Here is a 17,878-nt window from a genome sequence, read left to right on the forward strand (position 1 = left end):
GTACTTATATGTACTTATAAGTACATATAAAAGTATGCTCCTACTCTAGTTTTTACCAAAATTTTTTCAGGTGGATCTAAAGTTGAAATTTAAGAGTAAACTAATTTGTGAAAGCGAGAAGAAAATACAGATTTAAGATTTTACTTATTATGGGGCAAGAAGTATATAAGCAATATAAGAAATCACAAGGGAAAAAATATATAGATTTGACATAATATAAATTATAAATATAATATAGATAATATATAATAATATAAATTAAATCTTACTCATTAAAGTATTATAAAAAATTAAAAGGTGTGCAAAAACTGAGCAATGTATTTACCACCTATATAACAAGATTTCCTAATTTTAATAAACAGAATAAATTCAACAAAAAGATACATATGTAGTAAAAAATTGGCAAAATGTAAAGACATATTTCTTAGAGAATACAGATGATTAATAGCTTGTAAACATATGTTCATCCACACTGCTAAACCAAGAAAATTAATTAAAATGATAATACCATTGCTTTTTAACTATTAATTTATTAGAAGAATTGAATGGTAATACTCAGTATTGGGAAACAGACGATAAGCCCTCTTCCTCATTATCAGTGCATCTTTATTTTGGCACAAACTTTCCGGACACCATTTTCACAATACGTGCCTTAAAAATTTCTAGGAATTTATGCCAGGGAAACAGCCTACACGGCCCAAAGGTTTATCCTAAATGATGTTTGTAATAATGATGCGTAGCTTCCTATTACTGCTGTAACAAATTACAACAGACTTAGTGCATGAGAAAAACACATTTATTAATTTTTTACAGTTCTGGAGGTCAGAGGTCTGAAATGGGTCTTACTGGGCTTATTGAAATGGGGTCAGATCAAGGTGTTGGCAGGACTGCACTCCATCTGGAGGCTCTAGGGGAGAATCCGTAGTTTTACTTGTTGCAGCTTAGGAGCCACCTGTACTCCTTGGCTCGTGGGCCCCTTTCTTCTTCAAAACCAGCAGTGGAGCCCCTTCAGACTTCTCTCTGAATCTGACCCTGACTTTCCTACACCTCTCTTTCACTAATTATTAGGACCCTGTGATTATATAACACAGGATAATCTCTGAATATCAAAATCATTAATTCAATCACATTTGCCAAGTCTCATTCAACAAGAGAGCATATTCATAGGTTCTGGAGGTTACAGGCAGACATCTTTGGGAGCGGCATTATTGTTCCGACCACTGAGCAAAAGTAGAGAAGTGGTAAAACATGTCAAACCTTCAAATAATAGACTGGGCCATAATCTTTAAAAAACATCCTGATACAACTGTGTAATAGTATCATGTAGTTAATTGTAATTCATATTAAAAAATTGGGAGAATAAACAGTGAATTGTCTGTTTTTCCGGTTTTATTTTCCTTTTTCTCTACAATGAATATAGATTGCTTTTAAAATCAGTAAAACAGTGGTTTACAGAAACATTGTCAAATTTGAAAGCTTGCATTTAGAAAGGAGGTTAAGTGCTTTTACTTTTTTCCTTTAGAAGTAAGATAATATGGATTCTTACTTTGCAAAGCAAAAGTAGTACCGTGAAGGTAAGACTTCTTCTGATTCTCTGCTATTTGATCCTACAGTGGACACATAATCAGTGACTTCATTACCAGAGGGTTTTTATTACTGCATTTTGTTGATGTATCATTGACAGGAAACTCATCTTTACAGAGAATAAGAGTTTAATTTTCCCAATATCATATTTGAAATTCTTTGTTAAATTCATATATTGCATGTTTACAAGAAAGAGTACTTTTTGTGATAAAACAGAGGGATTCAGGCCAATAAGATCATGACAAGTATATTATAATTTAAATATTTTGATGATTTAATTTTGGAATGTAACATTAGAAAGTGTCCATCCTCAGATTGTTGGAAGAAAAACTTTATGTAAGAGTTTTTGAATGTCAAGAAATTAACATTCAGCTTCAAGAAAGTATAGCTTGTGGCAGGCTGAAATAATGACCCCCAAAGTTATCCAGAACCTAGCCCCTGGAATCTGAGATTTACTTTATATGCAAGAGATTTTGAAGTTGTGATTAAGGATCTTGAAGTGCTGTGATCCTCCTGGATTATCCAGCTGAGCCCTAAATCTAAGCACAAGTAATCCTTATAAGGAGGCAGTAGAGAAATATTTGTCCAGAGAAGAAGGCATTGTAACTGCAGAAACAAGGCGCTATTTACTGGCTTCACTAGGCAAGGGATGCAGCTGCAGCTCTAGAAGCTGAAAAGTATAAGGACGCTCTGCCCTAGAGTCTCTGGAAGAAGTGAGGCTCTGCCTAGCCCTCGATTTCAGCCCAGTGAAAGTGATTTCAAACTTCCGACCTCCAGAACTGTAAGGAAATAAATGTGTGTCAAGCCACCAAGTTTGTGGTAATCTCTTAGAGAGACCATAGGAAATGAATCAACAGCTACACCTCTTTACACCAGTACTTACTACCAGGTGTTCTTACACAGTGTTTGAGCTCAATTTCAGAAAGATAAAAGCAAAGGGTTTGTGATTGCTATGTAATTGTCATCAATAATTTGCAGTTATACTTCTAGTGTAAATAACCAGATGATGTACACATGAACTTTAATTGAATTAAACATGAATTTGGAAGGAGTAATGTCATCAAGGTGGTGATAGGAAATCCCAATGCTTGTTCCCACAGAGAAACACCCATTTATCAGTGATATACAGACCGAAATACTTTTATTCCTTTTATTAAGAAGGTGCAGTACCCGAGACAAACACAAAGCCGAGAACAGTCATGTTGAATTGGGTAAGACGGCCAATTTCACTTTACCTGCATCAGTCCCTAACCCCAAACCAGGGCAAGGTGAGAATGCCCTGGATCGTGACTTCTCCTTTGTGGGGAAAGAGAAGATTGGAGCATTCATCCAACGTTCTGGCTTTCCTGAGGGCTGCCCAAGGAACTGGCTTCTGTTTTGTCTCACTCAGAGCGCTGACAGAGCAGGTGTCTAACTCAGGGCACTGATGGGGGCCTGGCATACTTTGCATGCTGGTTGGCCACTGAGAACAAGAGAGATCAGGGCAGCTTGCTACTGTAGAACCAGAACTTGTAGTGTCGCAGGCACAAAAGAAGCAAGATTATGAGATCCTGAAAAAGATACCAGTAAGCCTCTCTAGTTGAGAAAATTGCACTCACAGGCCTTCAGAAGTCACATTCCCCCCAAAAGTTTTTAGAGGCCCGCATGATGTCCAGGCAGGTTGATTAGGGAGGGTCTTCTTCTGTACAAAGCCAGTTCCTTAAAGACTGGCAGAGGTAGCTGCTTTTTCAAATGCGTGGTCCCCGACACTAAGTTATAAGACACATGAAGAAACAGGGAAACACGACCAGAACAAAGGAACAGAATTAATCTCCAGAACCCAATTGTAAGGAAGTAGAGCTGTATGAATTACCCGACAGATTAAAAATTGTCATAATGATGCTCTATGAACGCAAGAAAACAATGCATGAGCAACATGAGAATATCAACAAAAAGATAGAAAATATTTTTTAAAATTGGGAGATTGAATAAATGAACTGAAAAATTCACTAAAGGGGTTCAAAATCAGGTTGATAAAGCAGAAGAAAAAATCTGCAAGTTCAAAGCCAGGTCATTTGAAATTACCCATTCAGAGGAACCACACGTGAAAAAAGAATGGAAACGAGTGAAGCAAGCCAAACGGACTTTGGGACACCGTCAGGTGGACCAATGTATACATTATGGGAGTCTCACAGAAGAAGAGAGAAAGGGCAAAAAACTTATTTAAAGTAATAACGGCAGAAAACTTCCCAAATCTGGGTAAGGAAATGAACGTCTAGGTTTAAGAACGTCTGTAGACTCTAACTCATATAAATTGAAACAGATCCACACCAAGGTATATGATAATCAAATTGTCAAATGTGAAAGAATTTTGAAAGCAGCAAGAGAACTTGTCCCCTACAAGAGAAACTCCATAAAACTCTCAACGGATTTTTTGGCAGAAACCTTGCGGGGCAAAGGGAGTAGGATGATATAGTCAAATTGCTGAAAGAAAGAAATTGCCAACCAAGAATAAATACTATATCTGCCAAAACTATCCGTCAAATATGAAGGTGAAATGAAGAATTTCCCAGATAAAAATAAACGGAGGGAATTTATCACCACTAGACTTGCCTTACAAGAAATGCCAAAGGGAGTCCTTCAAGTTGAAATGAAAGGATTTTAAATAACGACACAAAAGTCTGTGAAAGTATAACGCTGACTGGTAAAGGTAAATATATATACAAATACAGAATACTGTTAATACTGTAATAGTGGCGCATAAATCACTTTGAGTTCTCGCATAGAAGTTAAAAGGCAAAAGTATAAGAAAAATCTATAAAATATGTTAATGGGTTCATAATGTAACATGATGTGATTCGTGACATCAATAACAAAGTGTGTGTGGGAGAGAAGCCAAAGTTTCAAGTACGTCTATATGATTGAATTTATCAGTTTAAAATAGATGGTTAACTATGTTTCATGTAAGCCCCACGGTAAAAACCACAACGAAAATACCTGTAGAAGATACACAAACGAAAATAAGAAAGAAGTAAAAGCATGTCACTACAAAAAAAATCAATGTGTCTTTCAGGGATGTTTTACAGTTTCATTCATGTACCTTTTGAGCATTTCTTATTCAGGGAATGGGGGATGGTGCAGGGGAAGAGGAAGAAACTTACAGGCATGAAAAACCCTTGTCAACAGATACTAGAAGTGGCAGAACAAAGTGTACACACATTAGACATACAAAGCAAAAATGTTTTAAAATCCAGCCTCCATTATGAACATAAAAACTCCGTAGCTTTCCTTCCAAAGGAACCCTGAGCACGTGGGCCTCAGTTGCTGCAGATCAGCCATGAAGAGTTATTAAACTAAACCACTTCATCTTTTCTTCCCAGGATTGACATCTTCAAGTATGTGATCTATGGCATTGCTGCTGCATTCTTTGTGTACGGCATTCTGCTGATGGTGGAAGGTTTCTTCACGACTGGGGCCATCAAGGATCTCTACGGGGATTTCAAAATCACCACGTGTGGCAGATGCGTGAGTGCCTGGGTACGTTACCTGTCTTTCCTCGGGAGTTAATGTGGGTTTATTTCAGGAGCACACAGGTGTTTCTGTTCATCTGCCAAGAACTGGAGGGTTTTGTTTGTTTTTTTTTAACACAGTAACATCCCCTGCTCTGGTGGCTATTTTAAATCTTAATGGTATTTTCAAAATAACGATTCCATGTGAAAATTCAGGTTCAGATTCTCAAATCATGTGCAACGCAACTCATCTTGCTTCTAGAGGCAGCAAACTGTTGATTGATTTATGATCTATGTTTCCCAAATGGCTCTGGGCTTCCCATACAATATTTAAGATAACAGAAAAATCCATCTGCAACTTATAACGGTGCAGGTCTCTCTTCCTTAAATACATGTTATATACATGTATTTATATACATGTTATATACACGTTACATGTATTTTACTGTAAACTTGGGTGGGAACTATATTAGGCAGTTACTGTTTAATATTGACATAAGGTAAGAATTACTCTATTATACTAATTTAGATTTTAAATCGTTATTGATATGTTATTTAACGGTAACTCAAACTTATGGTCTAGAGCTAATGCAATGCAGAAAATGCACGTATATCTATTAAAGCACAAGACTGATGAAAATTAAGAGTAATATGTTAAAAATACATTCACGTTTTTATGCAGAATAATTTGCATAAAATGAACTTTGGAGCTTCCATCCTTGACCAATGTGTTTTTATTATTTCCCAATGTTATATGAGAATATCTACTTAATTAGCGCATATACTTCCTATTAAGTAAGATGTCTCTAATAAGGAATGGTGCAATTTGTTTCAGTCTTACAGAAAAGTTCAAAAATACCTGTTAACCACCAACCATTTTTTCCACCAGTTTGTAACAAGTTCTGATATTCTCTCAGTGTCAATAATGATAATAATCTTATAAAATAGTTAGCCTGTGTTGTGGGTATTTGTAGTTGTTGCTGCAATCATTTCTTGTAAGACTCTTTTGGGGAACAATGTTTGTTGTATTATCTAATTGTTTAGGATCAGTAATATCAAATTACAGACCCAAAGGAAGTTTAGTTAAAGATCTTGAATTAATTTAATAAGTAAAATATGAATATTCAGTGGGCTAATTTTCAGTGACACCTAAGGGATTTCTCTATTAAGAAGGCACGTTTGATTTTAGATTCGCTCATACTCTGCCAGTAGACTATGGTGAATTCAGTTAATGATGGGCTTTTTCTTATAATTAGGACAGTATCATTATAACACCATTTGTATGTCTTAGCAAGTCACTTAACTTCTCCGGATCCCAGTTTACTCTCTTACATCACAAAGACATTAGATCATCTCTAAAGCTCATTCTAGCTCCAAGAGTCCATAATTCTAAAACACGAGTGAAATCATAGAGGAAAGGGGTCTCTTTTACCATTGGGGAGTGACCTTTCGCCAGGAAGAGTGCAGTAGATTAGGTCGTTTCATTGAGATTGTGAAATTTCTGCATAAGATTGTATGCAGAAGCAAAAAGCCGTGGAAGAAAACACCTAGTTATGTGCCGTTACTAATTATCCGCTTGCCATTGACACTTCAAAGCCATCTCAAATAAGAATTTTTAAAGCAAAAATGAGCCACATTTTTTTCTATAATAGTTACAATTGTGTCACCAGTCCCACCCAACAGCCCAGAAGGGTGGCAGCAGCTGCGTGGGTCCCTCCAGAGGCGAGGCAGCAGGGAGTCAGCCCCCTAAAACACCCCACCCACGCCTTTAGCACCCCTCCGCACCCAGGAATGAGCAGAATTGAGGGAGAAGCAGAGCTGCACTCTTGTGTGTCTTACAAAAGCAGCAATGCAGCGCACGGGCGAGGCCTTTGAGTCAGGTGCGGGCTGTCCCAACATGGCCTCCATGAAGGGGACCAGCCCCTGCAAAAAGGGGACTGGCTGCACTGCCTGGAAGTGCCCTGCACAGTGCACAGCCCTGCAACCCTCTCATGCAGGATTTAGGGCTCCATGGAACCAGAGGAAAAAAATAATAATAATGTTTTATCAGAGATTGCCAACAAACCCAGGAAAGAATGCGCAACATCACTAAATCATTAGAGAAATGCAAATCAAAACTGCAATGAGGTATCACCCGACACCAGTCAGAATGGCCATCATCAAAACATCTACAGACAATAAATGCTGGAGAGGGTGCAGAGAAAAGGGAACCCTGTTGCACTGTTGGTGGGAATGTAAATTGATACAGCCACTATGGAGAACACCATGGAGGTTCCTTAAAAAACTAAAAATAGAACTACCGTATGACCCAGCAATCCCACTACTGGGCATATACCCTGAGACAACCATAATTCAAAAAGTCATGTACCACAATGTTCATTGCAGCTCTATTTACAATAGCCAGACATGGAAGCAACCTAAGTGTCCATCGACAGATGAATGGATAAAGAAGATATGGCACATATACACAATGGAATATTACTCAGCCATAAAAAGAAACAAAATTGAGTTATTTGTAGTGGGGTGGATGGACCTAGAGACTGTCATAGGGAGTGAAGTAAGTCAGAAAGAGAAAGACAAATACTGTATACTAACACATATATATGGAATCTAAAAAAAACAAAAAATGGTTCTGAAGAACCTAGGGGCAGGACAGGAAAAAAGATGCAGACGTAGAGAATGGACTTGAGGACACGGGAGGGGGAAGGGTAAGCTGAGACGAAGGGAGAGAGTGACATGGACATATATACACTACCAAATGTAAAATAGCTAGCTAGTGGGAAGCAGCTGCATCGCAAGGGGAGATCAGTTCGGTGCTTTGTGACCACGTAGAGCGGTGGGATAGGGAGGGTAGGAGGGAGATGCAAGAGGGAGGAGATATGGGGATATATGTTTATGTATAGCGGACTCACTTTGTTATAAAGCAGAAAGTAACACACCATTGTAAATCAATTATACTCCAATAAAAATGTTAAAGAAACTGTTTTATCGGTCATTCTCTCCTGCTACTTAGTCTTCCTTGCTTCCCTATTTCCATTCTGCTGCCTTTTTTCTTTTTCCAATTTGTAGGTAAATTGTATCTTACAGTCTACTTTTTGTTCTATGAGTTCCTTAGCTTTAAAAATGTCCTTTTTTAGAAAACTCAGAGATAAACCCACACACATGTGGTCACCTTATCTTTGATAAAGGAAGCAAGAATATACGATGGAGAAAAGACAGCCCTTCAATAAGTGGTGCTGGGAAAACTGGACGGCTACATGTAAAAGAAAGAAATTAGAACACTCCCTAACACCGTACACAAAAATAAACTCAAAATGGATTAAAGACCTAAGTGTAAGGCCAGACACTTTAAAACTCTTAGAGGAAAACATAGGCAGAACACTCTATGACATAAATCACAGCAAGATCCTTTTTGACCCACCTACTAGAGAAATGGAAATAAAAACAAAAATAAACAAATGGGACCTAATGAAACTTAAAAGCTTTTGCACAACAAAGGAAACCATAAACAAGATGAAAAGACAACCCTCAGAATGGGAGAAAATATTTGCAAGTGAAGCAACTGACAAAGGATTAATCTCCAAAATATACAAGCAGCTCATGCAGCTCAATATCAAAAAAAACAGACAACCCAATCCAAAGACGGGCAGAAGACCTAAATAGACATTTCTCCAAAGAACATATACAGATTGGCAACAAACACATGAAAAGATGCTCAACATCACTAATCATTAGAGAAATGCAAATCAAAACTACAGTGAGGGGCTTCCTGGTGGCGCAGTGCTTGAGAGTCCGCCTGCCAATGCAGGGGACATGGGTTTGTGCCCCGGTCCGGGAGGATCCCACGTGCTGCAGAGCGGCTGGGCCCATGAGCCATGGCTGCTGAGCCTGTGTGTCCGGAGACTGTGCTCTGCAACGGGAGAGGCCGCAACAGTGAGAGGCCTGCGTACCGCAAAAAAAAAAAAAAAAAAAAAAATACAATGAGGTATCACCTCACACCAGTCAGAATGGCCATCATCAAAAAATCTAGAAACAATAAATGCTGGACATGGTGTGGAGAAAAGGGAACCCTCTTGCACTGTTGGTGGGAATGTAAATTGATACAGCCACTAGGGAGAACAGTATGGAGGTTCCTTAAAAAACTAAAAATAGAACTGCCATACGACCCAGCAATACCACTACTGGGCATATACACTGAGAAAACCAGAATTCAAAAAGAGTCATGTACCACAATGTTCATTGCAGCTCTATTTACAATAGCCCAGACATGGAAGCAACCTAGGTGTCCATCGACAGATGAATGGATAAAGAAGATATGGCACATATATACAATGGAATATTACTCAGCCATAAAAAGAAACGAAATTGGGTTATTTGTAGTGAGGTGAATGGACCTAGAGACTGTCATACAGAGTGAAGTAAGTCAGAAAGAGAAAAAGAAATACCGTATGCTAACACATATATGGAATCTAAAAAAAAAAAAAAAAAAAATGGTCAGAAGAACCTAGGGGCAGGACAGGAATAAAGATGCAGGCGTAGAGAACGGACTTGAGGACGCGGGGAGGGGGAAGGGTAAGCTGGGACGAAGTGAGAGAGTGGCATGGACGTATATACACTACCAAATGTAAAATAGATAGCTAGTGGGAAGCAGCTGCATCGCAAGGGGAGATCAGTTCGGTGCTTTGTGACCACCTACAGGGGTGGGATTTGGAGCGTGGGAGGGAGACGCAAGAGGGAGGGGATATGGGGATATATGTATGCATATAGCTGATTCACTTTGTTATACAGCATAAACCAACACACACCGTTGTAAAGCAATTATACTCCAATAAAGATGTTTAAAAAAATGTCTTTTGGAAGCTGAATATATTAATGAATTTCTGTTTGGAATTCTGAGTAATATTGACAGGTGGAATAAATTTTTTTTGGAACAACCATATTATTGTCCGATAAGCTTCCAGAATTAGTACTGAAAGAAACTTATTTTTATATCCCTGTTTTTCTGTGCTGTATAAAACGTAAAATGGTTACTAGTAAATGATTCTACTCACAACATGCAATTGTGCACAGTGCACAAATGCAGCTAATTTTAAAGCAGCTTCAGATCACTGAATACAAGATGCTAATCAATATTCTCTTTTCCTAATGAATACTCTTGAAAGCATAACGATCTGCATTATGCATTTCTTCTCATGCAGTATCGAGACCAGTTCAAGTTCATTTCAAATTTTTAATGCCGTCATTCGAAATCCTTAATGTGAGGCACATAAAACACAACAGCACAGGGCTTCCCTGGTGGCGCAGTGGTTGAGAGTCCGCCTGCCGATGCAGGGGACACGGGTTCGTGCCCCGGTCCGGGAAGATCCCACGTGCCGCGGAGCGGCTGGGCCCGTGAGCCATGGCCGCTGAGCCTGCGCGTCCGGAGCCTGTGCTCCACAGCGGGAGAGGCCACAACAGTGAGAGGCCCGCGTACCGCAAAAAAAAAAAAAAAACAGCACAGTAGTAACCTTTGGGGGGTAAGAACCATTAACTAGCTTATTAAGATCATGTCAAAAGTTACTAAAATATTTTAAGTAACAGATTTTATTTAACTTAAATGGCAAATGGTCCTAAGTTGCGTACCAGTCAAACATGTTACTAAATACATTAAACGTGAACTTCAGTTTAAGGAATATGGAAATATTTATTTTCTTTGAATTTCTTCCCCATTAACTTTTTAAACCAAAAACTATAGATATTTATTTGGTTGTAACGAGAGGCATTCAGTGGCTCACATTTTGAAATCATGGGATAGTTGTTACAGCCATCACTCTTTTCTTATTTCTAAAAATTTCCCGTTAGTATTATGATAGAAATATGGATCTCAGAATTTATCTGTGCTTGTTCTGACACTTTAGATTTTTAAGCCCAACACTTCTGAAGTAAGAGAGTTCTTAAATGTGCTACACTCTGTGGAAGTTAATACATTTACTTTCCATAAATCCACCTGCTCTAAGTGTTACATAAAGCAGTAAAAAATGTGAAAGTATTTGTATTCATTTGCTAGAGCTGCCATAACAAAGTACAACAAACTGAATGGCTAAACAACAGAATTTATTGTCTCACGTTTCTGGAGGCTTGAAGTCCAAGATCAAGACATCAGCAAGGTTGGTTCCTTCTGAGGGCTCTGCGGAAGGTCTGCTCCTCTAGCCTCTGGTGGGTTGCTGGTAATCTTTGGAGATCCCAGCTGATAGAAGCATCCCCTCCGTCATTGTCCTCATCTGCACCTGGTGTTCTCCCTGTCTGCATGTGTGTGCTCAAATTTCCCTCTCTAAAGGACACCAGTTACATTGGATTCGGGCTCTCCTTTTAAATTTGCTTACCTCTGTAAAAGCCCTATCTCCCGATAAGGTTGCATTCTGAGGTACGGGGGTGAGGAATTCATCATGTGAATTTTGGAGGAACACAGTTCAACTCATAACAGTGTGCCTTATAACAGCAACAGTGTGCCACACACAATGTTTAAAGCAACAAAAATAAGCAGTTACCTTTGTTACCCCCATTTTACAGATGAAGAAGCGTATTCTATTTATAGTCCTTCAGTATCCAAGGGGATGGGTCCCGGGACCCCCATGGATACCAAAATCCACAGATGCTCAAGTCCCCTTTATAAAAAGGTGTAGTCTTTGTATATAACCTACACACATCTTCCCGTATAATTTAAATCATCCCTAGATTACTTATAATACCTAATACAAAGCACACTCTGTAATGGATTGTAAATACAATGTAAATGCTGTGAAATAGTTGCTGGTGTGTGGCAAATTCAAGTTTTGCTTTTCGGAACTTTCTGGGACTTTTTTTTTTTTTTTTTTTTTTTGCGGTATGCGGGCCTCTCACTGCTGTGGCCTCTCCCGTTGCGGAGCACAGGCTCCGGACGCGCAGGCTCAGCGGCCATGGCTCACGGGCCCAGCCGCTCCGCGGCATTGTGGGATCTTCCCGGACCGGGGCACGAACCCGCGTTCCCCTGCATCGGCAGGCGGACTCTCAACCGCTGCGCCACCAGGGAAGCCTTGGGATATTTTTGAAGAATATTTTCCATTCGTCGTGGTTAAATCCAAGGACGTCAAAAAGGAAGGCCAACTGTATTTATTTTAATCCTTCCTGTTAGCCTCAGATGTTTATAGATTTTGACTACAGCCTATTAGACTAGTGTCCATAAGACATAGTCTGTAGAACTACCTTTACATCTATTCACTGTGTAATGACTCCTGGCTCATTTTCATAGCTTAAAGTTAAGTGTTAATAATAAATCCAGTATTAATAATAGGAAATGGTTGTTAGGTGCTTACATATGCCAGTTGCTATGCATGGGACTTTAGGAAACACTAGGGCATTTGATCTTCCAAACTATGTGAGGTAGATACCAATATTAGTTACCTTCATTTCACAGATGAGGGATCTGCCAGCAAGAGATGAGTACGTAGTGGGCAGTGGAGGCAGATTTAGATTTGAGCATCTGGCCCAGAGCCCATGTCACTAAACTCATGGTCAGGATTTGCCTTGTCATTTTGTGTTTTATTTGGGCTAACGTCATAGGAGAATTATCTGCTTGTGAGAGTTGTTAGTAATTCACCAGTCACTTTTGTTTTGCCCTTTGGTGAGATCATTCATTGATGGTTGGAAAGTTCCTTCGTTGCAGAGATGTCCTCATTTTAACCTTTATCCACAATCATGAATTATCTCTTTTTACAAGACAGGGATGCTCTGTGGGATATGAAATAACTCAGTCATCAAAGGTACTTTTCTATTTTGATGACTCTGCCGATAAAGAGTTCTAAGGTAACTTCCTAACTAAAGTGTCATCAAGGAACTCTGCATTCTAGTCTGTCTCTAAAATCCAGTGTCTTCCAAAGTAAATTAAAAAGATAGTAACAGTTTTGATCCAAGACTGCCAAGTTCCTAGAATAAGGCTTAGTTTCTCTCTAGGATATTCCAACTCTAACCTGAAGAAGGCAACATGATTTGTTTCAGGTTACAACAAGGCACTTTAACACTTTCTCAGTAGAGAAAAAAGGGGGAGGTTAGGGGGAACATAAACTGCTTCAGGCATAGAGGTAATATTTAGAAATAATGTTTCAAAAAGCAGTGCATGTGGAAGATGGCACCAGGAGCTTGTTTGCCACAGGGCTCTGAGGTGAATCTCCTGCATGCACTTAAAATTTCAGAACTGGTCTGTAAATACAGGACAGTACACCAATCTCAGTGTGACCATCCAGACATTAAATCTGCTGGTACATAAATTATAGCAAAGAAAGCAAACATGGGTCTCATTCTTTTCAGATTTAGGGCATAAAACTTGACAAAAAATTTCAGTTAGCCTTAGAAGATGACATTGACAAAATGGGAAAATCTCTTGTAAAAAAGTAAATCTTCTGGTTATAGAATTTTTCGTTCAAGAGACTTAAAACTGCTGGAAATGAAAAATTGAAGAAAAAGTTTGAATCATCCTGATTCCTCTCCAGTCACCATAAGTCATGATTGGAATTCTATTCAAATAAAAATAACTTCTCGAAATATTGAGCCAAGGTTTTGTTTTCTGTTTGTTTTTGTTCTTTTGATTACTCAAGTCATGAAATATAGTCTTCTGCTAAGCCTTTCTTTTTTAAATTTGTATATTCAAGTGGCATTTTTAGACTTCTCTATGTATCAGATCACCCATCAGATCATCCTAGGATATAATTTCATAGCATTTATGACTCCTCATATTTTTTAAATCCTAAAGTATTTTTTCAAAAATAAACTTCTAGTTTTACAATACTTTTAGATTTACAGAAAGATGAAGATGGTACGGAGAGTTTCCATGTATATAAAACTCAATTTTCCCTATTAAAACCTTACATTAGCATAGTACATTTGTCACATTTAATGAACCAATATAGAAACACTTTTTTTTTTTTTTTTTTTTTTTTTTGCGGTACGCGGGCCTCTCACTGTTGTGGCCTCTCCCATTGAGGAGCAATGGCTCCGGACGCGCAGGCTCAGCGGCCATGGCTCACGGGCGCAGCCGCTCCGCGGCATGTGGGATCTTCCCGGACCGGGGCACGAACCTGTGTCCCCTGCATCGGCAGGCAGACTCTCAACCACTGCGCCACCAAGGAAGCCCAGAAACACTATTATTAACCAAAGTCCATACTTTATTCAGATTTCCTTAGTTTTTACCAAATCAAATGTTCTTTTTCTCTTCTAGTATCCCACTCAGGGGATACAGATACCATACTACAATTTAGTCATTTCTCCTTAGGCTACTCTGATCTGTAACTTTTTCTAAGACTTTCCTTGTTTTTTGATGATCTTGAAAATTTTGAGGAGTAATAGTTAGGTATTTTGTAGAATGTACCTCAATTGAAATTTGTCTAATATTTTTCTCATGATTAGACCGGGGCTTTGGACTTTGGGGAGGAAGACTCAGAGATAAAGTATCTTTCTCATCACATTATTTCATATACATCTAAAGTACTACTAATTGAAAAAGAAAACTAAAGACATTAATTAACACATTCTCTGATCCATGTTTTCCTAAACAAAATAGATCTTTTAAAAATAATCATGCTGGGCTTCCCCGGTGGCACAGTGATTGAGAGTCCGCCTGCCGATGCAGGGGACACAGGTTCGTGCCCCGGTCCGGGAAGATCCCACATGCCGCGGAGCGGCCGGGCCTGTGAGCCATGGCCGCTGAGCCTGCACATCCGAAGCCTGTGCTCCGCAGCGGGAGAGGCCACGGCAGTGAGAGGCCCACGTACCGTGCAAAAAAAAAAAAAAAAATCATGCTAAAATACAACTTATCATAAATAAACTGTACATAGCAGGATAATACTCTATGGCCCTCTATTTTCATTTCTACAGAACCCTCAAAACCCTCAGTTTCTGATTTAATTAATATAAAATTAAATCTTAGACTTTGATACCCACTGAAAATTTCTAAGGGAATATCTCCATAACTAATGAATTTTCCATTTCTGCTTATAAAGATATTCTAGTTTAAATGAAGTCATTTGCAGGTACAGACTGTTCAAGCAAATTTTATAATAAAGCTAGAAATTCATCTTAAGGATAGATAGAAAATGTCCTCAAATTCATAGATTTTATGAATCCCAATGTAACATCCTGAATACATTCACTCAGAGTAGCTGCTTGTACTGTGACTAACCTTGATTTTATATGTTCAGGTGACACTGCAAATAGAAATCTAATTTTTAAAATTGGTTCAAATATTTAAATTGGTTCAAATATTTCCATACGTGTAAGAGTTATAAATAGGCCACTAGATTGGGGATGAAATAATAACTCTGGATTACAAATGGCCTTTTAAAACATTGATTAATAGATACTTCTCTTTTTCAGTCAGGAACTTCACGCCCACTGTACTGGGAATAATCTCCACACAAAAGATCTTTATTTTTATATTTTCTTTAAAAACAAGCAAGGGTTATATATTTTTCTGACTTTGCCTTTAAATCAGTAACATTTTACAAAACATAGGAAGCTTCACCATATTTTTGAGACTCAATTTCTTTATCTCTTTTTCTCATTTTGAGATTAACTACCATAGTTTATGTTTTTAAATTACCTTATGGGGAAATGGTATATTAAGGATATAAAACTCAAAAGTTCACTGAGGAATGACTAAGCCTAGTATTATTATATTGGGATTCTTGGTCAAAAATACATTTCTCAGATATTTACAATGTAATTGATAATAAAATAGTATTCACTAAGAGGAAGTTTCCTCTGTAGTAATATTTGCTGGAAAAGGTGCCACTGATGCTTTTACCTTTAATATAATTTGATTTTGTTTGAATTCTGTTTTCACTTGAAAAAGTAAGCTCTACGTAAGCACGTACATGCTGAGCACATTGATGAACATGGGTGGCTTACAGTGTTTGCCCAGGGCGCGGTTAAAGTCTGTGATAGATGTTGTTGACCAGTATAATACCCAAGGCCTCCTACAGTACATGTTGCTGACACATGAGATATTTTAATTATTAATGAGTAAGTGACTTTCATCTGGGGTTCGGAAGATAGAAAGAAGTTCTATGAGTAACCTTCAGGGTGCTAATTAGAATGAACTTTTTAGAATACTGCAGTAATCCAAGTGTTAGATAAGGCAGGTGGAAACTCGTGATGGATCCTGTGTTATATTCTGAAGTATTTTAATTTGATTTGTTGAATGAATGAGACCAATGCAAGGTAAAAAGAAGAAAGCATTACAGTTAATATATTTTAAAATAGATTTTATTTTTTAGAGCAATTTTAGGTCCACAGCAAAATGGAGCAGAAAATACAGAAATTTCCTATATCCCCCCCACCCCAACATATGTGCAGCCTCCCTCACTATCAAAATTCTGCACCAGATGTTACATTTGCTACAATTAATGATCCTACTCTGACACATGATAATCACCCAAAGTCCATAGTTTACCTTAGAGTTCACTCTTTTTTTTTTTTTTTTTTTTGCGGTATGCAGGCCTCTCACTGTTGTGGCCTCTCCCGTTGCGGAGCACAGGCTCCGGCTCGCAGGCTCAGCGGCCATGGCTCACGGGCCCAGCCGCTCCGCGGCATGTGGGATCTTTCCGGACCGGGGCACGAACCCGTGTCCCCTGCATCGGCAGGCGGACTCCCAACCACTGCGCCACCAGGGAAGCCCTAGAGTTCACTCTTGATGTTGTAACTTCTGTGGGTTTAGACAAATGTATAACATGTGTCCATCTTTATAGTGTCATACAGAATAGTTTTACTGCCCTAAAAATCCTCTGTGTTCCACCTATTCATCCTTCCCTCTCCTGCAACCCCTGGCAACCGGTGATCCTTTTACTGGCTCCATAGTTTTGCTTTTTTCAGAATGTCATATAGTGGGACTCATACATTATGTAGTCTTTCTAGACTGGTTTCTTTCACTTAGTCATATGTATTTAAGGTTCCTCCATGTCTTTCCATGGCTTAAGAGCTCATTTCTTTTAGTGTTGAATAATATTCTATTGTCTGGATGTAGCACAGTTTATATCTCCATTCACCTACTGAAGGACATCTTAGTTGCTTCCAAGTCTTGGCAATTATGGGAAAAGTGGCTATAACTAAGCAAATAATTAGATCAGAAATCTTCTGATCACTACTTGCGCTAAGATAGTTTTGGGCCATGATGTTGACGATGATGCTTGCATATTTTCAAGTAATTTACATAATAACGTAAGAATTTTTTCTGCAGCTAACTTTACACTGTATACTTTCCAGAGCCTACTGAGTTGAGTATTGTTGATGCTGTTCCATTTTGCATTCCTAGTGATAGTATATTCAGGTGTCCATTTGCTTTTTTTTTTGACTTCGTACTTTCTCATATTAGAACTGTGATTCTCAGCCAGGGGCTAGTTCCCTACCCCACCCCCAGGGGACACTGAGAAACTTTGGTTACACCACTGGCATCTATTGGGTAGAGGCCAGGGATGCCGTTAAACATACTGCAACGCATAGGACGTTCCCCATAAGAAAGGATTTTCCGGCTGAAAATTTCCATAGTGCTGAATTTGGGAAGTCTTGATTTTGAAATTTGGTTCACGTCCAGTCCCTCACTCATCCGTGCATTTGGCTGTTTTGTTGACATTGGCAAATCATCCCAATTGTACTTTTTCTTTTTTTTTCTCCTTCAGGTGTGGTACCCTGAAGAGCCTAAAGATAAATAGCAAAGATGTTTCCACATCAAATGGACTCACGAGAGCTTTACTGATTCCAGTAGAGCAGTAGTTCCTCACACTGGACACCCACTATTGTAC

General features: G+C 38.7%; 1 protein-coding gene across 2 annotated transcripts in view; it reads left to right on the forward strand.

Annotated features, from left to right (window-relative positions):
* Window positions 1-17,878, forward strand: part of GPM6A (glycoprotein M6A) — a 255,570-nt gene that overhangs the window by 223,846 nt on the left and 13,846 nt on the right. Inside the window, exon 3 of one of the 2 annotated variants that reach the window (XM_032618546.1) lies at window positions 4,944-5,100. In XM_032618546.1, the coding sequence (XP_032474437.1) occupies window positions 4,944-5,100 (157 nt within the window). The remainder of the gene's footprint in view (window positions 1-4,943; window positions 5,101-17,878) is intronic. The other variant, XM_032618547.1, reaches the window with a different exon arrangement.

Source organism: Phocoena sinus, chromosome 21, assembly GCF_008692025.1.
Source record: "Phocoena sinus isolate mPhoSin1 chromosome 21, mPhoSin1.pri, whole genome shotgun sequence".
NCBI lineage: Eukaryota > Metazoa > Chordata > Mammalia > Artiodactyla > Phocoenidae > Phocoena > Phocoena sinus.